Source organism: Aquila chrysaetos, chromosome 12 (assembly GCF_900496995.4).
Source record: "Aquila chrysaetos chrysaetos chromosome 12, bAquChr1.4, whole genome shotgun sequence".
In the NCBI taxonomy this organism is placed as follows: Eukaryota; Metazoa; Chordata; class Aves; order Accipitriformes; family Accipitridae; genus Aquila; species Aquila chrysaetos.
The window spans coordinates 23,235,558-23,260,584 of NC_044015.1; the positions used below are offsets into that span (position 1 = coordinate 23,235,558).

Here is a 25,027-nt window from a genome sequence, read left to right on the forward strand (position 1 = left end):
CTTAGTACTGTTCCTTAATCAGTTGCACTGGCTGTTCAGATACACAGAACAAATCAAAAAACAGTCATCTTGGAGTGCCTCCTCTACAAATGTGTCTATGTTCACTGATCCAGGGACGACTGGCCCAGTGTTCCCAGAGAGGCATGAAAAAACCCCATGTTAGCTGACACACCAAAAAGCTAAAAAGGACGGCCCAATGACTTTGTAGACTTAGTATTTTTAGTCTGACAACATAGTAATTTACAAGGAGTTTGTTTATTAACAACTTTCAGACCATCATAACTAGTATATTAAAATCAGATGTGCTGACACACAAAATACATTATTCATACAAACAGATTGTGTCATTTTACCAGTGCAGAAAGTACAACAAAGATTTAGAGAACTAATACTTTGTCCTGGGGTATTGGTAACCTTTACTTTTTTTCTATGACTGTTTTTGCTATTGCTGGTCTGCCTTCATACTTCCTGGTGCACTTCACATTCAAGTCTACAAAGAGAGAAAAAAAGGAGTCAAATAATGTGTAGCACTAGTCCTGTTACTGCATTTAAATGTTGTAAGAGTAAACTGGGAAAATAATTAAGGTTCTTTTGTGTCTCAAATCCACAATCCTCTCACAGGGAATAACCCCCCCACCCCACCCCTGGTTTGTGTGCTTGGCAAAAAAAATTACTGAAGAATGCAGTAACAGACCCAAACAATGAAAAAATCAAGTACAACTATCCCTCACTGTCGCAATAAGCTGAAGCAGTGCTCTGCCTATAGCAGAATGCCCACAAGATTGCGTGACAGTTTGCTAGAGCCTAGTACCTCTTGAAAGCACATCAAGAAAAATCACCAACATCTGTTACACTCGTGTAAGAAGTAGCAAGGAGGGCACAAGACAGTGGTAGTTGTGCCCAGCAAGCGTAGGTGCCAGAGTAACTTGCTGCAGAATCTTTCTCTGGCTTGGCCCCCGCCCTGATGCTGGGGGAAAATTAGCCCAGATTCTGAACTTGCTGGGGCAGCTTCTCAGGCTGGGCAATTTGCAATATTTTTTCAGATGTCAGTTAGTGAGCATTTACTTTCAGGACTTTCCCAAGCCTGGGTGTGGGGGAACACTCCCTTCTGGCATCTCAGCTCTTTAACCCTAGCATAAAACAGAGTAAATAAATATATACACTGATAGGAAAGAAAGAAAGAAAAAGGGTGAGGGCAGAGAGGGAAGGCTTCTAAGCTCTGATCTTACAGCTCTGGAACTTCAGCAGTTCCGGCGTGAAATCAAGCAGCCTACTGCTCTTCTGACTTTCCTACAGCAGACACGTGAAGGACTCTCTGAATGGGATTTATCTCCCACCCCCTTGCCATAGTCCGATCTTTCTCTTCCTCTGCTCGGCACACTGGGGAATGGGATGAAGGATGAGAACAAATATTTGATCCACCCACATTTTGCACCAGCAGAGGGTTTCCTGAGGAGGGAAAGCAATAGAAGGAAAAACAGAATACTGGGTACAGCATGTTGGTTGCTGTGAGACATCAGGAGATACGTGAGAGTGTACATCCATTCTTCCTGGGACATAAAGGCAAACACATTAGCTAGCAGATAAATGCATATCCCACACTCCTGTCTCACCATAGGTTGGAGCTCTGTCCCATCTTCATTGTCCTGGAAAGGTCTCACGCTTCTGTATTTTTGCCCTTCTGTTAACTTGTTACTCTGACTCACCAATGTCTACAAGCAAAAACCAGGGTGAGATTATTTGGGAATGCAAACCATTATGTAAATAAATACACCTGGTAAAGGAAGATAATTAGGTCAAGGCTAAGAAACTGTAGCTGGTTCCTAGCTGGATGACACTGAGTGATACTGGGAGGGACTCTGCAGAGGCAGCAAGGGTGATGAATGCAACAGAGAAGGATGAATCAAGAATCTCTGTTACATCTCCTACTACAGGAATGAGGACTCTGGCTGTCTGAAATCCCTCACCCAGCTCTCTGCCCACTGCTACATATTGTCCTGAGGGCCACAGAGCCTGCCTTCCACCCCCAGATGTTTGTAACCTGACAGTAACACAGATGTCCGAAGTCAAATGCCTTCATGTATTGGGAAACTCCAAGTTCTTGGCTATGTGAGTAAACTTACTCTTGATCATGCAATGAGGAGGAGTTTGGATGCGCTGCCCCCAGTTTTTCCAAACAAGGTTACACAGCCTGTCCTGCTTGGAAGGCTCCTTACCCCTGTGGGAAATCCTCTCTTCACCCAAGGCCCTAGGGCATGGCTAATTACAAGGATTAAAACCAGAGTTAAAGAGAAACTACCACAAAGTTTGGAAGTGGAGAAAGGAAAGCCTCTGTTTGTTTCATGAAGGAGAATTGGCTTAAGTATTTTAACATTTGGCAAAACAGAGGGAGAAGAACAGAGGTCAAGGCTTCAGAGTTTTCCATTCAGTAACCTATTCGGAACATATGCTTAAGTACTGTTCTGAGTCAAAGCCAAAGAATATCTATCTGCTTTCTTCTGTACAAAGGGTTAAGCCTATCTTTAGGCTGCCTTTGTGTTGTTTTTTGTTTTCAACAAAACTCTATGAACATTGCAGGGAACCCAACAGCAGCATTAAAAAAAAACCCAAAAAACAAAAAACAAAAAACCCACCAGTTCTTCTGACACTGTCCTGAAGAAATCCATCCAGAACATTCGTATCATATGAGCTATTCTGGCTGCTGAGTTTGTTTTTCATGAATCACTAAGATTTTCTTTGTTGCATGGTTTATGAAGGAAAAGACAGAACCGGCAAAAGTAGCATAAAAGGAAAAAACATCTGCATCTTCAGATATTCTCTTAATATGAAAGGGATGGCATATATACATTCAAATGCTTCAGATACAGCTATTAAGTAAAGCTCTCCATCACTATTAGCTATGTAATGATTCTCCATGGAAATGCTTGTAATACAATACAGTAATTATGAGGGTAAAGACACAGAACAATCAGCCCAGAGGCAGAAGAATTCAATCAAGTGACAGAAGACAGTATTTTGGCAAAAGAATCTGTATAGGTATGAAGCAGAATATCACGAGTTTGCATGAAGTTTGTTCAGAACTACAGCATCCATAGGATGTAGACGGATACCTGACCTGCTTGCTGGCAACAAGAAGCTCCTTGTTTACTTTTGCTCTTCGCTGTACAGTAAGGCACAACACAACGTCTAATCTTAGGGCACCCCATGGATTGGTCTCTGCAGCTAGCTCATCTATTCATTTATATTTTCTAATTACCAACAATATATTGAACATATATCTAACAAGGCCTAAAAAGTCAGCCATGACTTACGTGGTATGATCTAAAAGGAGGCAGCAGATCATAGCTAGCACACAGGGTCAGAAGGAGCCATTTACTTCAGTTTATAAATTCACACATGATTTGTATCCCTGAGTCCATCCTGTTCTAAGGTGTTGGGAAGGAAATAGCATGGGTTGTGGGTTCAAATTACTATGTCTTGGGGAAAGAAAAAGTCCCCAAAAGCTTAGAATGCCTCAAGTATCTTTGCTGTTAGCACTGGGGTTTACCAGCAGTTCCTGATCCACAAAGTATGGCTTCTCTGCAGATCCATCATTTGTCTCCATATCAATAGCAAAGCAAAGGAACACGGCATCCGCTGTCACTTCAAACACAGACAGAAAGCTGTGGGACATCATGTAGGCAAAAAATCCAACCAGCAACAGAGGAACTACCCAAGCTTGCAACTCCCGATGGTAGTTAAATGCCATCAATCCTCCAAAAACAGTAAAACATACAACAAACACCTGTAAAGGGCAGTGAGAGAGAAATTCAGCCTCATTAATGATGTAGAAATGTTTCTTAAAAAAAAAACAAAACCCCCAAAACCCTAAGGCAAAAACATTACAGCCAATATTTTAACAGCACATCTCATCTGGGAGGTAGCTATGCAGTTTCTGGCATCATGTAGTTGTCACACTTTGTGTTCAATTCAACGTGTAAATTCTGTAGGGCAGAGGCAACTTTTACTATGTATTTACCAAAGACTTATTGCAATGGGAACTGTGAGAGTGGTGCCAAGGACACTACTGTCATACAACTAAATAACTCTGTAAAGACTATGAAAAAGATTAAATTCCTCAAACATTACCTTCACTCCGAAACTCATTTTACAGCATTAACAACACTGAGTTTAACAAAGATTAACCTTATTTACTTTAGCTGTAAGAAAAGAGAATCAAACCTGATTTTTCACTTCATTCTTACAGAACATTTCTTACTCTTACCTTTCCTAGAAATAGGATAAAATCTCCAAAACAGCTAATGGATGCAAGTTTAGCAGAATTCTTTGCCAACATAAAGACAGCATCCTTTCCTGACGTACAAAAATTTGTCCCATTTACGGCTGTAGTTGTGTATGCATGCTGAAATTACAGAAGATAATAATGCAGTGAGAGAGCAGAGGCTCATATCTAGATTTTACTTCAGCGAGATGCAAAGCCTTAAACTCTATTTGGAAATACTAACTTTATGAATATAAAGAGTTATTTTGCATAATATGGCAATTTTATTTTAAGGGACTGTAATAACTATGTTTCTAACGTCAAATAGCTTTTCTACATAATTTCCACCATTAGTAAATGCTAGAATAGGGACTAAATAAATTTCTGAACCCACCTTTATCCAATTTATTTTAAAATATCAAAGTTCTCTACCCTAATTCTTGTTAATGAATACGGCACAATTACCACAAAACCCTTACTTACCTGGAGTCGCGCTATCCAAACTTACTTGCTTATTTTCTACAAATCTATCTCCAAGTCTGCTAGCAAACTATGCAAGTGGAACAATCAAGTTATGTAGTTATCAAGCCATTTAAAAGTTGATGATTAAAAAAGCTTTTATACATGGCCCTTTCAAACTATTCATATGCAACTGACATTCAAGCTTATGGCTATAGCCATAAAATAAACCTCTTCATGAAAGATGGGATCAATTGTGAAAACGACTGGGAAAGAACAGCTAAAGGATCCCGGAGTAGACCAGCATTTCAACGGACAGTAGGGGCGGCAGTCACAGATTTTTGATGTATTGAGAATTTTAGAAGATTTCTCTCTGTGGAAACTTGCCAAGACAGGTGGGGAGGACAGAATATCTACCTCTATGGATTGTTTTACCACTTGCTGTGCATAACTTGACATATATGTCCCATTTATGGAACTCCTCAACAAGGTTTTGAAACTGTCCCGAAAATACCAGCTAAGAAAAACAGCACTCAGGATACCTGAAATGTATGCTGAACTTTACCAGCAAGTCTTATGAGTAGTTTCCCTTTACTCAAAATATTAGAAGGTGGATTATGCCACAAAACATTAGTTACATCTGGTGTGGTCAGTAAGAACACAGTGTGCAAGAGGTGACTATTCTGAAGGAATTTATACACCACAACATGTACTCGGTGCTCAGATACTTTCTGCTTCACCTGGAAGTGAAAAAAACCAAACCTGGTTTGCTGAAAGTGAATTATACTGGCCTACTGCAAAACACTTCCTTTTCAAAAATTTCAGATAGCTGAAGGCAGAGAAGATTTATTTCTGCAGAGTCCAGTGCCACCCCACAGCAATTTCCATAACATACTGTAGTGTAGCAAAGCTGTATTGACATTATCTTAAAATATTACAGAGAAGGAAAGCAAGCAAATGCAGTCAAAGATCCTTTGTCTCTTTATTGTGGATATTATTTATTCTGTATATGACAAAGGAATTTTTTTTCTCTGATAGTAAGCAAAAAAAGAGCAGAAGTAAACAGTGACATCCTGTAAATATTGTACTTACATAGTAGCAAATACATCCATAGATGGAAAAAGTATAAATAAAGACCACGGATTTATTGCCTACTCTAAGAAAAATCAGAGACTCCACGGAACTCCACAGAAACGCGTCGAGTGTCTGCATAAAAATCTGTTTCAACAAGCAAGTTCACTTCATTCCTAAATAGGAAAAACCGCTTTCTGCGCTAGCTTTCATTTATACCGACGCTGACCCTTTCCCCGGGGAGCGCCGTAACAGGACGGCAGCGAGGTGCACCCTTCGGCTCCGTCCGGCGCCGACTGCAGCACCTTCGCCTTCTCAGTTGCCTACGCCTCTGAAAGAGAAGCGTCCTCGTCCCACCCGCCCGCCCCAGCCCGAGCGCCGTGCGAGCGGCCTGCTGCCATCCCCTGCGGGGAAACCCGCCGGCCCGCAAGCTCGCCCGCAGCACCGTCGGCCCAGGCCGCGGCAGCCGGGGAGCTGGCGGCTCCGTGGGGCCAGCGCCAGCCCTGCCGGGCCACCACCTCCCCAGCACACGGGCGTAGCGCGGGGGGCCTCGAGCCAAGCTCCCTCTCCGTCTCCCGTCTGTAGCTGTCGCCGCGTGTTTCACACGCGGATAGACCTACCCTGATAACATGCTGTGAGTTAAGTCTGTTTCATCGTTCCCATTAACAGACTGGAAATTGAGATGCAAAGTGGAAAAGGGTTTTCCAAGTTTGTTTCTGTCCCTTAAGAACTAAATTCACAGAGCAGATCCTGATCCGGTGAGGTCAGTATAAATTTTGCCAATAAATTAAACAGAGATTCTGTATTCATTATAAATAGCAAAAAGTGTTCCGTTTCAAAAATTAAGAAGAATGTTGAAAATGCACGTGCACTTGTACAAACATTGTTTCCAAACTTAAAATAAATAACCATTTGTTTGCACTCTTGAATTAGCCACTTCGGTATCTGAGGAATGTGCAACGAAAAGAATTTCTGATATTCATTAACTAGAACAGTTATCTTGGAAAGACTGAAACTAATGCTGGAGACTGAATACTACCTGCACAGGGATTTGTCATCTTACAAACCAGTTGATAAAAAATGGCATTTATAACAATTACAACCTCAACAAATCATGTAAGTATCGACTAGTCATAACATCCAAGCAAGAAAGGCAGCCAGGTAATAATCCAACATTGTAGAAGGAATAAAAGACACGGAAATGAATGAACTGCTGAAGGCTACAAAACTAGTCATTGACATAGGTGAAGCAAGAATGCTACTAGTACAAGCTGAAGACTTAGCCAAGTGATCTCTACCTTCGGCAAAAAACACACTTCTAAGGGAAAAAAAAAAAAAGTTTGGAGGGGTTTTTTGTTCAGCCTAGACTGGGGCTCCACACACTTTCCTCACAGTTCCCAGGTTCCCCATACAGACGCCATACCCTGATCCCATCCAGCCACACAGAAATCTACACGTTCTCACTAACAAAATACGTGCCTAACACTTAAGCAAATGTATGTTTCCATGAAACCGAGTTGCACAGAAATGAGCTCAAATGATTTCTCAGCCTTACCCACCGAAGAGCATCTAACACACTCAAGCTATTACCAATATTTGCAAATCATTTTGGATTTTGGACTACGAAGCTTAGATATCCCATTAATTTTCCAGTTGCAGGGTATGTGCAACAGCCCAATCCCTTTCAAAGAAAAGATAGTTGCGAAGGCTAAGACGGTAAACCGTGGTCAGTTAAGAACCTGCTATCATTTAGAAACAAGTTATTTAAATGTGGCTTTCTACAGAATGCATTCTCTTTTCCCATGCACAAAAGCTTTAGTGGACTTGAAAATGTTTGAGAGAAGGGCAGCAGGAATGATCCAAAAGGTATGGAATGTCTCCTCTCTGGGGAACAACCGAGTACACCGGGCTCTTCTGTCTGGAAAAGAGAGGACTGAAGGAGGATGTGGTAAGAGGGCTACAAAATCATGAGAAATGCGGAGAGGGTAGGTAGGGTTAGATGGCTCAGTGTTTCTTCCAGAACAAAGACTGGGCAGGGGGAGGACCATACGAAGTAGTAGGAGCCAAATTTGAATTTTCTTCTCACTGTAAGTCTGTAAGCTGTGAACTGCTGGACAAAGGATGCTTTAGCTGCTAAAAGTTTGCGTGAGCTCAAGGGAGACTGGGAAAGTTCAGGGAAAAGGAATCCACTGAGAGTTATTAAACACACAGAAAATGTACTCGGCTCAAGAAGTCCTCAAGCTGAAAAGAGATTCAGAAACAGCATGGGGACAGGGAAATATACACTTGTACTACCTTAGCGTTCACTCACAGCCACGGTTGGAGATGGGATACTGAGCTAGACAGAGACTCAGTCTGGTCCAATATAGCTACTATGTTTTTACCTTTGCTTAATGAATTGATGCTTATATAGTAGTCTCTGCTATGGTGACAAGCAAGTAATAATGGAATCGATAGCATACCATTGATCAGAAAGCGTGGGAGATAGTGGGTCAGGAACAGTCTTTATCCTTGCACCAGCAAGTTGGTACAGTATCACCACCTTTGTGAAGAACACAAGCCTCCTCTGGCTTGGAGCCTGGGAACTAGACACTAGTTTCTCAGCGTCAGGATGAATAAATAAGGAATGTGAATGTTTACATATTTCCAAATACCACAGTATGCAAAAAAACCTATTTAAAGAATAAATCCTTCTGTGCCTCACAACACAGAATGTCAAGGGTCTTGGAAAAATTGACCTGCTGGCTTCATGAGAAAGGCGCTGTGGCTCAGATCCAGGCCATAAGTTCTCCAATTGTTGAGAATAATTGCTACTTTGTGTAACAGCTGAATTCAGTCCTCCATTCTAGGACTTGCTTTAATAAAATGAGCTTGGGGAAGAGAGGATTGCCATAGCAACAGAATCTTCTTAAAAAAGAAGCAGGAGACGTGCTGGTTTCGCATCCCACTTCAGCTTTTTCTGCTCTGCTGGTATTTTCGGCCTGATCTGATCTTGTTGCTGCCAACTCTCTTGGGGGCTGCCCTGGTTAGCTACACCCAGTGCAACGCTGTGCAGCTCAGGCTGGACTTTAAAGGGTCTTAGCTTGCAAGTGTCACAGCTGCCAGTGGAATCCCCTCAGAAAACAAAATCCAGTGGTAGCAAGAGGCAATGACATTTCTGCGGCTGCTGTACAGCAGTTAGTGACTCGGTGAGAAAGCTGTATCGTGCATCTCAGATGGTGGTGGGAAATTGGAGCAACACGGGCCCGTGAGGCCCCACTGAAGAGATGAGGACACGTAAGACTGGAAGGGACTTTCAGCCACTCTGGTCCCTGGCTAGTTCAGATTAGCACATTATACAATTTCTTCTCTTACGTGGAAAGCTCCCTCTTTAAACTGCTTAGGGCTTTTCCCTCTCCCAGCCCGTACATTTGGAGCTATTCCAGACAGTTGTCCCTCTGGTCCTCAGGAACCTTCTTCCAACTTCCAGACAACATTTGCTCACGAACAGTTTACATCCACTCATTCTTCTGCTGATCTTGTCTTGGCTCTTATCCCTCCCTGCTGTTTCTCTTCTTGATATACTCATAGACAGCTAACAGGCTTGCTCTTACCCTTTATTTGTCTAAAGTAGACACACCAGGATATCCCAGCGTCCTGCCCCCACCCCACCCCAAGAGATAAGCCTGATCACCTAACCAGCAACTTGTACAACAGCATTTATGCCCCTGTTTCTGGTGCAAGTATTTCATCTCATACCTTCCAGGACCGAATCTGCCCTTTCTGCAGCCTTGTTAACTAAAGGCTATTGTCCTGTGGTTGACAAACACATGGAGAATATTCTCCTCCCCCGCTTCTAACCAATAAGTACACAGCTAATACAGAAATGGTTACTATTGATTTTTAGGCTAATTACCATCTGTAAGAAACCCTCCAATAGCCTCCCAAATTTTCCCAAGCAGTCCAAGAAACACAACTTTCCTTTATTTCCATTCCACCTTATGTTTGCAGTCTGGACTTACTGGAGAAAATCTTGTCCCTCAACTTCCCTTGCTTCCTACTCCGTGTGTCACCTACTCCCTCCATGGCTGTCATCCAGTGGGTAGGACCAACACAACTTTCTCCTTGGAGGGTAGTTGGGTGTCCTTCCCTACAGCATCGCACTGGTACACCTGGGCTCCATTTCAACCACAGGGGTTGGACCACAAGGATCCTGCTTTAAGTACCCATTGCATCATGATTACATCATTGCTGGAGTTGCTTACAGTGGCTTCTGCAGTTAGTGCGACAATGCTCTCATTTAGGATTTCTGAAATAAAATCAAACTGAACATTTCCAGAGAGTTGTTCATAAATTGCTGTGCTTAAAAGCACTGAATTATTGGTCACTTGCTTCATTGCCTTTTATTTTCTCTCTCCCACTTTTTTTTTTTTTAATGGGATAGGGGAGAGGAGGAAGGTATCAAAGGAAGAATTAGTCAGCCTTGTTCATCTCTGTCCCCACATGATTCATGCTACAGAGCAAGTAAAGACCTAAGGAATTTTATTTCCTGTTATCACATACATAAACCCCATAGAGGGAAAACAAACATATTTAAAATACGATTTCACTGGAGGTGAACATTTTAGCCAACTGTATTTTCAAGATGAATGAAAATTTAGCTTAACATCTAGAAGCAATTTTGCCAGTAACATTAAAATGAAGTATTGTTTTTGGGAGGAAGAAGTAGTACTTTATGGGGTGAGGCACAATGTGTTTGGCAGTGCAGAGGCGAACTGTGCTTACATTAACATGCATGAATTTTGCTTTTATCTAGGTCACTTCTCCACAAGGCATTTAATGCAACCTCCTGATAGGCTTCCATCCAAAGTTTAAGGGACAACCAACTGCCATGGATATACAACCACTAGACAGACTTGCTTCTGGTTTTTTTACACCAGACAGTTGCTGGCTTTCAGTATCAGTTGAAGGGTCTCGGTACCAGCAAATGCAGGCTTACACACCGCTGACTTCAGTAATGGCTACCACAGGGCCCAGAAGGCTACGCTGCAAGTAACTGTGCTGACGAAAATAAAGAAACCACGTACTGCTCAGCAACTCCTTCAGAAATCCATGTGCTGCACTTCGGAGCGGTTGCTTGCCAACTGGCTGCACATGAACTCAAAGCAGACACAGAAAAGCAAAACTATTCTGAAATAGATACATTGTTTAAAAAAAGTCACTGCAACAAGGCTGTAAAGGGGGAAAAAAAAGTGAGCACTTTGATGCATCAAAAGTTAAGACTGTCACTACAATTTAAGAAAGCAGGAGACAGAAAGACCTTGTAGCTCCCAAACCACATTAAAAAAACCAGTATATTCTTTTTACGGAAGAGAAATTTCAATCTCCCAGATTTCACTTGAGATGATTGGATATGTTTATCTGGAACATACTGAAACCATCAGAGCCAGAAGATGAAAAATCTGTGGTAATTCTGACAAGTGTTGGCAAACAGAACTGTCAAGTAAGGATAATGACTTTATATTCACAAAGCACTTTTCATCCAGATAGAACCCAGAGTGCTTTACAATTGTTACTAATGGATTATACACACACATGAATCACTTCGCCCATGACTGAAATGGAACAGCTTAAGGAGTGAACTGTTTAACAGCACATAGCAACACTACACCACAGTTTAGCACAGGATCCAGTTGCAAATCCGAAAGAAATTTAGGAAGGCAGAACGTAATTATCCACATGGCAATCTGCACAGGATGCTGGGTTTACATTACCCCTCCTCCAACAACCGCCACTGGAAATACAGCAACTGTCAGCGACCAGCACAGCACTCCGTCACGATGGGAAGATGACAGGGTACCTTTCTGGCCCCGTTTCAGTTAAGCTCCAGGAGAGCTGAACAAAACTTAGCGGAGCCTGCAGAGAATGAGCCACTTCAGGGATGCATGAAACTATCAAAGTCAGTGTGAAATCCCACCTGAAAGATGGCACCTCAGCCCGAGAAGTACTCTTTGATAACGTAACGGAGCACTTCATTGATACTGCACGGGAAGAAAGAAGCTCACGCTCTGTCACCAGTGTTACTTCCTCCAGCACCTGTTTCTCATCTGCAAGTTTCCCAAAGGGAAAACAAGGGGCTCTGTTTAATCCCGATTAAACTTGTGAATGAAGGAAGACAAAGAATTTAAATCATCTAAGCAATATAACAACAGGTTGAAGAAAATAGTGCAGAAGTGATGGGGAAGGCTTGCTTTTTTTTTTTTTTTTTTTTTTTTTAGTTTCAGGTAATTATATGCTTATTACTATAGTGAAGGTAATACTGGAATAAAAGGCAAAAACATAGTAAAGGAATGTTAATGCACACAATGAGCTTTGAACCAACTTTTGTAACAGCTTTTCCACATTTCAGTAATTTCAACTCAAAAAAAAAAAAAATCGAAATCTGAACTAAAAATACTTTCAAAATGTTAGAAACATAGGTACAAGCAATTTTTTAATCCCTCTCAAGTCCATGTTCAACACCTATGTGAAATTTCAAGGCTGTACCCAGCAGCTTTTACCACTCCGTAAGAGCTCTTAAGAGTTCAGTACTTCTGCTAATCAAGCCATATGTTAAGCTGCTTAAAACTGCAGACTTGTCTTTTATGTTTCCCTTTTTTTTTTTTCTCTCTTATATTTGGCCACAGATTTTATAAAACTGAAGATTTTCAATCTTAGTCAAAATGGTTTTTTTAAGAAATAGGCTTGAATACATTCTTTATAGGAAAAAAAAAATTAGATTCATTAATTACTCTAGGAAATACAATAACCTGAGACCAATGTTACCCCTTCATACAGATAAAAATTTCTGTTAAAATCTTACAGCATGTTCTTGCTTTTCTTCTCCTCTAACCCTCGCCCAAATTGCCCTGGATTTGGAGCACGTGGAACACCATTGTCTTTGCCAAAAAGATGTTCAAACAAACAATTCTCTAACAGCAAACACAGTATTATGATCATTAGGTTAAAAACCACAACTCATATAAAAACAGAAATTTGCCTACAATAGATTAGGAAACAGGAAATCTTTTAAGGGAACATGAGCTACAATACAGACTTCTGAAACAAAAGGAAGAACATTACAGTAATTAATTCTTCTTTTAACAAACACATAGCATACAACAGCAGGAGAAAGTAAACACTAGGATGCTGGATATCTCTTTGAAAGGCAGGAAGCCAAGGGGAAAGGGTGACTACAAATGGAAAGCCTGGAGTCAAGATGAACTCTGAGATTCCTCACCAAGTCAGTGACCATAAGATCTACCTAAAAAATGTAAGTCTGGAAAATTCATCGTCTAGAACTAGAGGTTTCACTGCACAAGTATTTAATCTAGGCTGAACTAAGCGAAAAACTTTCTCTTCATATTTGTCCAAGATTAAGCTTAATTTATGCACCTACTTTAGAGAAGAAGCCAGACCCTTTATCAGAATTGTCTTGTTTACTTCACTACTACCCTCAGCAGTGAGAACAAAGAACAACAGTCAGTTAGGAATCAGCATGAACATCTGATTCCCTTTCACATTAAGAATACCACAGTCACCAGAGATAACAAAAGGGGACTGACAAAGAGAAAAATTAACTATTTACATCAATGTATATAGAGCTGGAAAACATTTGGAGAAAAGGATCAGAAAAAGTAGGAGTCAAGTATGTGAAAAACTGCTGTATGTCAGAAATCATCCATTTCCAATAAAAACACTTTTGAAACAAAACTGCTAACAAAACAAAGATGTCTTTCAAAGAAAGAGTATATTATATCATCTGGCTTTTTCATCATGGATCATATTCCCAGATATATTGATAATGGAAATCAGCCAGGAGTTCAAGTTTCTTTATTCAGGACTTTCAAGTGGAAAATACTGTATCTAGTTTAATGACACATCTCCAGGTGGGTTTCTTACTTCTTCATTGCTTCCTTCCACCTGGACCCGCTGTAATTCAGTAGTCTGTCTGGCACAACTCAATAAAATGTTAAGTCTTCCTACCTACAGAAATAGCAAGTGGCCCTCTGAAAGGGCTATCTCAAGCTGTATTAACAAGTTTTCTAAAATCTTGCACCTTGCATGTTTGCCAATTCCCTGTTTCTTTGCAACAAGTTCCATCTACACTTCAAGACTTTTTTGTTTGTTTAGTTTAGGTGGCCAGCAGGAAACTTTGGCTTGCATGCACTGGATATTGCTTTAGTCGTGCTAAAAGGAGCTAGCATACACACACCGTTTCTAGGCTAGGTATGCAGATGGTTGAGTGACAGATAGATGAGAGAGTGTACCTGGTTAAAGTATCTCAAGCAATTTTCCTGGCACCAAAACCAGCAGAAACAGCACTTGAACAGGCACTTTGCACATGCACTCTCCTGCAATAAAATGAAATGTTCGGTTACTGGACACAGAATTAGACTCAAACAGTACTGCCGTTTTAGAAAAACTTGCTTTACAAGTGACTGACTCTTCTAATAAAGCATTCACTTAGGCAGCAGATATTTCCTTTAGGATTACAGGAACTGTTTTTAATTCAGACCCTTCAGTATTAATGACTGATGAGCTGAGCATATTTTTTTTCTTCCTGTCGATGGAAGATTCTTCTCTAGGAAAAGAAGTGCTGCAAGCAGCTTTGTGAGCTGACAGCTGCTTGGAGAACAAAACAGGCAGGCAAGTCAGTAACCCTTACAGTACTTTGCAGCGATCAGGGAGTGCACCGACAGATTTTTAACTTTTTTGTTTATCAAAAAACCTCTACAGTTCTGAAATGACTGGTACCCTAATGAACAGAAATAAAAGAATGGGCAGAAGGACTTATATGCACATGTGCGTGTATTGACTCAGAGCATACATTCATTTTTCAGGACAGGAAGAAAAAGCATGTATTGGAACAGACCATTCATAGACCATTGATTGACACCCCCCACCACCACATCACATCACGAGCTCAGAACTGTTTAGCATATAAAGATTTTACCAGGCAAGACAAGAAAAAGACATCTTGGTGGCCATGGTAGCCTGCCAAATTTAACCGGCTGTTTTTCTCAGCAAAAGGAAATTCAGTTCAGCGATACTTGTGTCTTTTTAACCTTCTTTTTCCAGAGGTCAGAATGTTTTTGTTTTGTTTCGGAAAGCAGAGATCTTCCAGTTACCATATGAAAACCTCAGGTCCCCACAACTACCATTCTTCGTGCAGAAATCACGAACCTCCCAACTTTTTTTCCAAAGAGGTTCTTGAAAATATTCCAGGAATAATTCCTTTAAAATGGTGACTGTACATACAAACTCCTGACAGCAGAGAAATACTTTAATCTTGATGTGTATTGCTGGAGAGATGATTTTACTAAAACTGTATTAACCCCAGTAAGTACTGTTTATTAAAAACCTAGAGCAAGGAACTTTAACCACAATCTCCCCTCTGATTCTGCCTGAAGACTGCTGTGTAGAAAACATCTGTGAATTTACCTGCAAGCTTGCGGACCCCTGATGTTTCCTCCTGTTCACAGAAAACAGCAGCATTTTTTGCAAGGGTGGCAAAATCTGGGTGAGCTCTACAAGAATGCAGCACCACTTCTCCATCCTTTAGTAGCACTACTCTGGCCCTTTATAGAAAGAGCCTCAACGGAAAGGGGCCATAGCCTGTCCTTTCTCCCATGGGAGGGAGCAAGGTTACTTTGTGGGGGGATTCTTCTGTGGACTGGGGACACAAGCTGGCCCGAGCACTTTATAGCCTCTTTAGCAGCAGTTACAGCTATGGGTCACATCACATCCTCAGCTGAATGCTTGGCAACTGGACCAAAAGGAGCTTGTAGCACAGCGCTATAGACACAAATAATCTTTCTTTGCTAGTTAAATCTTCTACAGCTATTCTGATTACAAAACCACGTACCAACAAGTCCACTTACTCTGCTTCCTCTAGAGGCAGAAAATACTCTACCTTCTGTCTAGCACAACTCACCCCACCTATCATCATTAAACAAAGTTCTTAGTTGACCCAATTCACCAAGTTTTATAACCAAGGCTGTCCTATGAAAGCGACATAAACCCAGACACTTACACATCTTTCAAGTATCTTATTACAAGGGGCTTTTATTTAAGCATTCATAAACTATACCCCACACACATGCCTCACAGGTACCAGGAATGGTCAATGTAAATACCCTGTCATAACTATACATAACATGCTTCAAGGCCAAGGTAAACTCTAGAGGAAAAGACCTACATTTAAAAACTTTGCCCAAATCTTCCTCTAAAATCAGAGCTGTGCAGTCATGACAGCCCTCTCTCCTTGCCAGAGTGCCAGAACTAACTGCAATGGTATGTTTCCAGCAGATGATGAGAGATGTGGAGATGCATGAAAGATAGAAAGAAGGCAAGCAACAATCAAAGCAGCCCAGCTATATTTTTTATATATCTTAAAAGATGTGGTTTGGATCCTACACAAATCTCTGGAATAGTTCTTATTTCATACATTCTTTCTGTAAACTCATATTACAAGGCAGATGAAATCTTTTCTATAAGATATTTTATATGCAACAATAATGTTCTTACTTACCTTTGCTTTTTTAAAATTTATGATGCAAAAAATTTAAATAGAGCATTCTGCCAAATCATTCCTTTGTCCTTCATAAAAACCTTTATATATAAACACTAAATAGAGGTGGTTTTTAATGTTGGTGTTTTCTGCTTTTAAAAATATCTTAGTTGAGAGAAAAAAAGGAAGAATTGATATCCAAGTTGAGAAAAAAAGAAGTTTTCTTAATGAAGAAAATGGGATAAAATATAAAATCCACATGATATCATCCATTTTTAATCAAGAAGTATATTCTTCACTTTTTTTTCATTAATCGCACCTTTTAACTACTATTTTTATAGTGTCACAGAAGTATATACCTACCTTTTGTTTTAGGATATTATAAAGGTACAAAAGAACAATCCTTGGTATTCTCAGTATTGTGACTAGAAACGCGCCTTTTATAGCAGTTCCTAGATGATAGCAAAAAAGAACTGAGATGGAAGACAGGACTGGGTGAGGTGGTGGGCTATTTTTATTTCTAGAAAGAAAAACAAACAATTTAAAAATGTTTTAGAAACTTATTTAAGAAGATATACATTGTATCTTTTGAGTATTTGGAAATTTAAAGAATTAAACTGGTATCTCCTTTCCCACTTGAACAACTCCAGTTTTCCTACTGACTTCATCTGAATGTTCACCTTAGTCCAAAGGAAAATGGCCAAGCTTATAACTTTTATTGGATTAGTTTAATTCTTAAGCAATGACGGTTTTGATGTATTCAGTAATGGAAAAATATCTAGAAAAAAACCTACAAATGGAAAATACCAGAAGTAAGTGAACATCTGAGAATACTTCCTTGAACATCTCTCTCCAGTTTCTGTCACTTCTCTTATTCTCTGCAATCTTTTATTTGACTGTTGTTTCTGCAAGATTTTAGCCTGATAGAATGAACTCTCTATTTCTGCTTTAGTGGTAAAATTAAAACTAGAAAAAAATATCACAAGCTTTCACATTTAAAATTGAGATCTACTATCTACTTTTATTGTTGCAATTTGGTAAAGTTTTGTGTTAAAATTTGTTCAGATAATACTTTTTTTTTTTTCATTGAGCAGGATTTGTTTTAAAATGGAATACACAAAAAAGCAATATCATACTATATGTTTAGAATTACAATTTGGTTAAAAACCTTGTAATTCTACTGCACACTAACCTGTATTTTTTTTTGAGAAATAATGCGTTTCCCAAAATCAAAAAGTAAGGACAAAAAATTGGCCTAAATACAAGTTTTATTTTCTTGGTTCCTTTATAAAGGTCAGTTTAATGTCAATCATTTACAGGGAGTAATATGACACAGCTCTCAAGAATTTATATAAAACCCAGGAAATTAACTTAAAGCCACTCCCCCACCCCTCTTCAAATGCTGTTAAAAAAAAAAAAAAAAATTAGATTAACACTATAAATACCTTTAAAAAATGGTTCAGAGGATTAAAAAACCCCACTGATCAATAGTCATAAATAGCCCTTCTATAAAGCAACTCTTAAGCAATTGGCCCAAGCCTGAAAAATTTACTTAGGCAACAGAACCAGCAGCAGTTTGACTAAGTAGTTAAGTACCTTGTACCACAAATAAGATTCCTATTTTCATAAGTGATTCCTTCAAAACCTCTGTTATCTTGAAAAATTAACAGTTTGCACAAGAAACTAAAAAAAAGGCAGTCATAAAAGAGCGACTGGTTGGGGCTAAAAAGCTCCACAAATATATTTTTATTAAATCCTCACTTTGGTAAGGATTTAAATCATACACACTATATCAAGGTAGGTATCACAGTTCTACAAGAATCCTGAAGGTATCACTGCAGTTCATTCAAAACACTAAATACTTTGCAGCCGAGAAGTTGTATTTAAATATGTGAATATACCACATTATTTTAAATAGGAAATTCCAGCAAAGCAGTTGCTGCATTTATTATTTTTGGTCTTACAACTAGGGGAACAGCTTGGGGGATAGTGGAATTTTATACTGAATAAGGCAGGTTTGTTGGGGTTTTTTTAAGTCATCAAATTTCTGTGTTAGAAACACATACATTGCAATACAGATGAGTTATTCTATCCATGTAGTACCAGTGTCTCCTCTTCCCTCGTACACTACCTTACATATGACAGTCTCAGTCAGATCTCAGAATACGAAAGATTAAGTTTCTGCAAGTTAAATGTTAACCAAGGATGAGACATACAGAAAGGACGAAGTTTACTCTTGTGTTAATAACTTACTTGCTACTGAAGAGAAAAATGAAGCAGGGTTTTGATACTTTTAACTGATTAATGAGCAGGAATGTCAAAGTTTGAAGTTTAGTTTAGATAAATTTCTACACATTTGGATGCTTTTCCACACCTCCTTTTCTTAGCAAAGGAATTCACACAAGAACAGGGTCTGACAAGGTTTCTTGCTTTGCTTCCAAACAGATTAGAAAAAGAACAAAACATTTTCCTTGTAATTGTGGCTCAGGGTAGGAAACATAGGAAAACAGCTAGCTAAACACAACAACAGGTGATGCTTGTGACTCCAAACAAGCTCAAGATTGGCTCCATCATCCACCTATACCCAATTACCCCTAAGGATGAAGTTTCACCCAGCTTTGTACATTATATGGCTGCAATCCTGAAAGGACTTTAGTACAAGCATACAGGCAGCCATACGCATGACGTTTTGTAGGCAGTTCATACTGTGCAGTGAATTCTGTGCAGGTAGACTCCACTGCATGCACACAAGGCATCGGGAAAAACACAACTCTGCCTGATAGAACTCGTTACAAGACTGAGTAGGGCCACAGCTTGCTTTTCCTCTTTGGAATTCCTGTTTTATGTTACCACAGGATTGTCTGATTTACATAGAACACTACTATTCCAAAACCCTGTGAACCTGTACTCTATACCACACCATCTTTTAATAATTTTCTTTCTTCTGTGCTGCCAATTGTCTTTATTTTCTTGTGAGCTCTGTGAGACTAGATATCTTTCTTAGCACCGAGTTCCTTGAATCAAATGATCATCCATACATCTCAGCTTTCATTTTAAAAACACTTTTTTTGTGTGAAGAAAAAAAAGTAATCTTGACACACCCAAAAGATGTAGACATTTGAAAGCGGCGGGGGCCGGGGGGAAGCATTTCTTTAAAAGCCTGTCCTTGTTTTCAGAGCTGTGCTTACAGTTTTCTTCAATCCTGCCTCATCTGGTTCAAAAACTGCCTAAAAAGAGATTTAGCGTAAAATACTTTAGAAACGTTAAGGAATGAATCATACATTCCTCAAGTAAATATAAATCTCAGGTTTTAAACAAATACAATAAATTACAAGATCTGTAATAAAAGAGACATTATCAGACTAGCAGAGAACACACAGACTGTACTTCCAACTGCCCTTTTACCTGCTCTCAAAACCACAAGGGACAGGTCTGACTACATACATGCTGATGGCTTTTACATGGGTTAGGTCAAGTAGGGCAAAGGATGCTCATAAATATTGCAGATGTAATTGAAAAGGGAAGAAGAATCCTTTAAAAAATTTGTCCTAGTTCATCTCTCAATGACTTTGGTGCAAATCCATAAACCTGGATTTTTGATATGCTGGGACATGCATGTATTTCACCTCTCACTGAATCTATTGGAAGTTGTGGTGCAACACCTTAGAGTCAGGTGGAAAACCCCAATCCTGAAAATGCTTACATACTTCCTTAATTTCAACCCTCTGCAGTGACATACATGCATTGGAGTTACTGAATAAGCTCAAACACGGACAGGACAGCGATCCCTGTGACACGGGCATCCTTAAATCCCAGAGAGGGGAAAAGCCTCATCTCACTGAAAAGGTAAATACACGCATAACACCTAAGCACACCAAGATGAAAATACAACAGCAATAGTAACAAAGAAGGTTTTTTCAAAAGACTGAGCCCTTTTCACAAGTCATAAAAAGTAACAGTTAAGCAAAAAAGTTCTATTTATTGTATTAAATTTAAAAAAATCTTTCATGTATTCATGTTTCATCTGAAATAAAGGAAGGCAAAATCCATTTTCAGTGGTGGTATTACAGGTCAAACATGTCACCTGTAAAGCTAATCCAGCTAAAACGACCTCCCCATTTGCAACTCCACCGTGGCTGTTGGCCGTGCAGCACATGGCTGCGTGTGCTGTGGAAGGAGATTTCCGCAGGGAAAGGCCGTGCCATTTCCTCGGAGCACTTACAAGCGAAGAAGAAAGCCTCTCTGTGAGGTATCATAAACAAACTCTTGTGACATGCCTTTATGATGCTGCCCCAGGGAATACATTAAAAATACACAGCAGACAAGCTCAGAATTGCTGGAACAGCGTGAGATAACCCTTGCCCTGGATGGTGCGACTGCTCTTGCAGCTAACCATCCCCTCCCCATTCCTGCACTGCTCTGCGTCTCTGCAGATCTGTGCTGACAGCCTTAAAGGCCAGGAAGAGGGATCACCGCCGCAGAAAAATTGCATTTCCTCTTCCAGGCACAACTCTCTCAACACAGTACACGCCACCTGGCAAGCAAGAGGAGGGCTCGACAGTAGATGTACCAAATGATTTCAATACAATTGAGTGCAGGAACCTTCTGTATTCCGTGGCCAGTTCCTGCAGCAGTAAAAAATAGCTGGAAAGCGGAAGACCCTAACAGAGCAATAAATGTCATCACAGCAGTTTCTACAGGTGCTTCCCTGCTCTGTGTGATGAAGATACGGACAGCGTCTTTGCCCTGGGGATTTAGACGGTGTGTCGTACCAAAACACACTGTGGTGCACTACCCAGTAGGTCAGTGAAACTGCATTTCTTTCCTGTGCTTTCTCAAGCAAGCCTATTTAAGTGAACAATTAGTGCCTCAGCACTCAGCTGCTCAAGCTGAATCAATTGCTAAAGCTCGAGGTACATAGATTTTCTTAGAAGAGCAGCCCATTGCCCACAGCCCCACAGCCATGCTAGTGACTTGTGTTTAGAGCTTCAATAGGAAAAAGGAGATGACATAAGAAACACGAGTTCCTCCCTTTTCAGGTCCTATCATGGTGTGTAAAATAGTAGCGTGAGACTCTGTCATTCTACAGAACTCAACCTTTAAAAAGCAGCATTTTAGGTTTTGTCCGCTCTTTTACTAGCACCAGTTCAGTGGCACGGCTGTTGGCTGCATAGAGAATCCTAGCAGAGACAGGCTCCTGATACACCTGTTAAACACTGCCCTGCCTTGGCTTTTTGGAGGAGATGAACATCGCTTAAAACAATGGCGGGCACTGGCTGTTACCAGGTCTTCTAGCTTTGCTGCTTTGGCTGGAGCAGAGCCACTGTCGCTCCGGCAAGCGGGGCTTGTGCTGCTGTCTCTGCTGGGCAGAGGGGAACAGACTATTTGGAAACCTTTCAGCAGGAGGCCTTTCTATCAGCAACTGAAACATCTAGGGATACATTCTAGAGACCGTAAGCAGAAAATTGCTACCTAGGTTTCGGAGAAGCCCAAAGTCTCTCCCTTCCCAGCCACCCAAGCCCGATAGTCCTGGGTGGCTGCAGCCAGTGCTGAAGGGTCCCCAGGCCCTCTCCCGCCAGGCTACTCGACTCACTCTCACATCACCTTGCTCAAGGGCTAGTTTTCCAAAAAATTGAGATTATCACCATATTCCTCTGATACAAAATGAAGAAATGCCTTAAAATGCCAGACTTTTTCACGGATCAGAAAATCTCATTATGGGCATAGAAGAACAGAGCAATGAGGGTGAGAGCGCTCATAAAATACTTATGAGGAAAAACGTTTTCAGGATACTACTCTCTTCGTTGTCAAAAACCTCAACAATTTATTGTCGGATTTAAATCTCCCCCTGCAATGACAGGATAGCACCACTCCAGTGCATGAAACCAATTTAATTTGATTTTACAATATTGCAAGTCTAAAAACCAGTATAAATCATGAAAAGTAGAGATTTTTCCTCATTTCTTCCACATTTACATCTCAGGGCAATATAAAATTCAAGGAAGTCTGTTTACACATCTCTAAGTTCTAAAGAGCAGTGTTAAAGCATTTACAGTTAACTGAAAATATCCGCACAGAATGAAAAAAAGAGCAGCAGACTAGGCATTTATGCAGGCAGAACAAATGGAAACCCAGAGCAGGGATGAACACTTAGGAAGAGGCCAAACTGCCTATGACTACATGAAATTACCAAGGAGCTATATATTGCATCTCCATTTGGAGCTAATGCAGGCTCTTGCAAAAGGGTCAGATGCAGCCTGTGCCTTCCGAATGACAATTTCACCAGCCACCTGAGCTCTACTGGCTTGCATCAAGGCTCAGTTTGGCCTGGTAACTCCAGCGGTAGGGGCGAGTCACATTAATATCGTACACATTGTAAAATCTTAGTCAAGATCTTGCAACAAGCAACATTATATTAAATTGGATTCCAAGATGTTGACATAAATTGCAGTCTATTTGAGACTATTTTGGCTAGAAAAAGATTGAATGTAAATGCTGGAAAATCCCCAAAACTATACAGGGTTAATGCTGCACTTACCTGTTGAAGTAACAGGTAACCACTGCCCCAGCAATTGTCATTTCCTGACAGGCAAGAATGAATTCACTAGTCCAGATAAGGCCAACAAAATGATACCATGCCATGTAGCAAATTCCAGACAGAGCTCTGTATTCTACTTGTCCTCCTGAAGTAGTCTGTGCAGTACCTGGAGTTGACATTACACCACTGTATTATTATAACACACCAGACAAGGAAAAAAAAAAAAAAAAACCAACCAAAACCCCCCAAAACATCTAAGTGCTTCTGTACTCTTTTTCTTAACTTTTCTTCAATAAAATTATAAAAGAATAAGTTCAGGTGTTACTGAATTTTATCCATTCTAACAAAGTCAGCCAAAATTCTGCAATTCAAACAGAATTTTGAAAATTAAAATCTTACAAAAAGCAAAAGCTTGGGTTTAAATTGCGATTGAAACACAGCTGCCAATAAAGTTGAGAAGATAGCTATGAATTAGTGAAGATTTCAGAGAAAACATTCCTCAAGATTTGAGTAAAGAAATGGTTCAGAAGTAAATGAAATCTTAATTTTCTTCATTCAAATCTGAAATAAACTCATAGTTACAAAATGCTTTAGATTTTTTCTATAAGAAGCAAAACACAAAGACTGCAGAAAAACATTAAGGATGTATAATGTACCATTACAACAAAACAAAATTATTATTTTAATTACTATTACTAATTAGAATCACAGCAACTAGTTTTCTGTTCTCTATACTTTGCCATCTTTGTACAAAATATAGGCACATAAAGGCAGCCTCTTCAAAAAAAAAAAAAAAAAAAACCACGCGGACATCTATATGGTAGTATATGCTCCAATGTTACTACTATATTCAGGAACATTGACAAATTTGCTCATTCAAGCTAAAAAGATTGCCTCCGCTTCTCTTAATAATGAAGAATTTATTCCATATTCAATAGAGGGCTTTTCACAAAAGGTGGGCATAACTCAGATAACTTACGAATCAGACCTTTCTCTATGCAATCCTATTTATGCCACTTGACTCTGAAGTCTAGTCAGGGGATAATGGCATCGGGACATTTGTTCCTAGTGAAAGGTCTCTAGGTCCATCACCTGCTATATTTTCAGTTTACCAAGCCTTAAGTCTATTAACCTTAAAGATAAACAGGTTCACAGTATAAAATGATCTCTGGAGGTGAGTATTTTCTTATTCTAACTCCATGAAAGAAATAACAAAGTGAGTCATAGAATTATCTATTACTGCTAGAACAGCATTATAACTTAAGCTTTAATACTTCATGTATTCATTCAGTAGACTTGGCAGTGTCAGGTTTACAGTTGGACTCAATGATCTTAAAGGTCTTTTCCAACCTAAATGATTTTATGATTCTATGTTCTCCCACAGGACAGCCCACCACTTTGAAGTTCAAAACTACGACAGATACAAAGCTATCTATGAAATGGTTCACTTATTTCTGTCTTATTTTTCTATAGCCACAGAGTTCATACTCAAGAATAGCTAAGAGTAGAAACAATAAACGTTTGTTTTCAGGTTTAGACAAGCTTTATAAGTCCTTAGAACCAAGGTCCATTTGTCTGTAAATTATGAAAAGTATTTACCTCCCCCATAGGAGCATTACAAAATTATTTTCAAGCACTTTGAAAGGATCAAAAAAATGCTACAAGGGTGCATAAATGCAGACATACGTTCTAAAAAATATTTTATTTTCTGAAGGGTTATCATTTTTAGCTAAACAGGCAAGCTCTTTGCAGTGCTGTACTGTTGCTCATTCACAGAAATATTGTTGCTTCCATTATATTCAAATGTATTTTAAGCCTGTGAAATGCAAGATACTTGGTGGTATGAAAAAGCTACCACTAAGATCTCTTCTCACAAACTCTCAGCCATTCATCCCCATCCTGTGCCTTCCTGATTTTAAGTTTGGATGCAAAAGCTTTTTGTTTGGGGTTTTTTTAAGGGGAATTTTTGAGGATAGATGGGTACATTAAAATAAACTATATGCTATACCATTCTGAACTCAAGGATTTTTCACTGACCTTACTTCTTCCAGAGGCTCTACACTGCGGTTTTCCTGCAGTGCACACAACTACCCAAATATCCTCATTAACCATAGCCTAACAGCCCTTACTAAGGGAACTTATGCACATGATAGATAGGTCAATGAGA

The 25,027-nt window shown here is 39.8% G+C and overlaps 1 protein-coding gene across 2 annotated transcripts in view; it reads right to left on the bottom strand.

The window, feature by feature from the left end:
• Window positions 1-236: 236 nt before the first annotated feature.
• The window catches only part of SLC44A3 (solute carrier family 44 member 3), a 41,083-nt gene continuing 16,292 nt past the window's right edge, over window positions 237-25,027 (bottom strand). Inside the window, exons 10-16 of one of the 2 annotated variants that reach the window (XM_030032817.2) lie at window positions 22,861-23,026; window positions 16,686-16,842; window positions 14,080-14,163; window positions 4,265-4,402; window positions 3,548-3,784; window positions 1,614-1,712; window positions 237-490 (exon numbers count right to left, since the gene is read on the bottom strand). In XM_030032817.2, the coding sequence (XP_029888677.1) occupies window positions 485-490; window positions 1,614-1,712; window positions 3,548-3,784; window positions 4,265-4,402; window positions 14,080-14,163; window positions 16,686-16,842; window positions 22,861-23,026 (887 nt within the window). In that variant the 3' untranslated portion in view covers window positions 237-484. The other variant, XM_041127952.1, reaches the window with a different exon arrangement.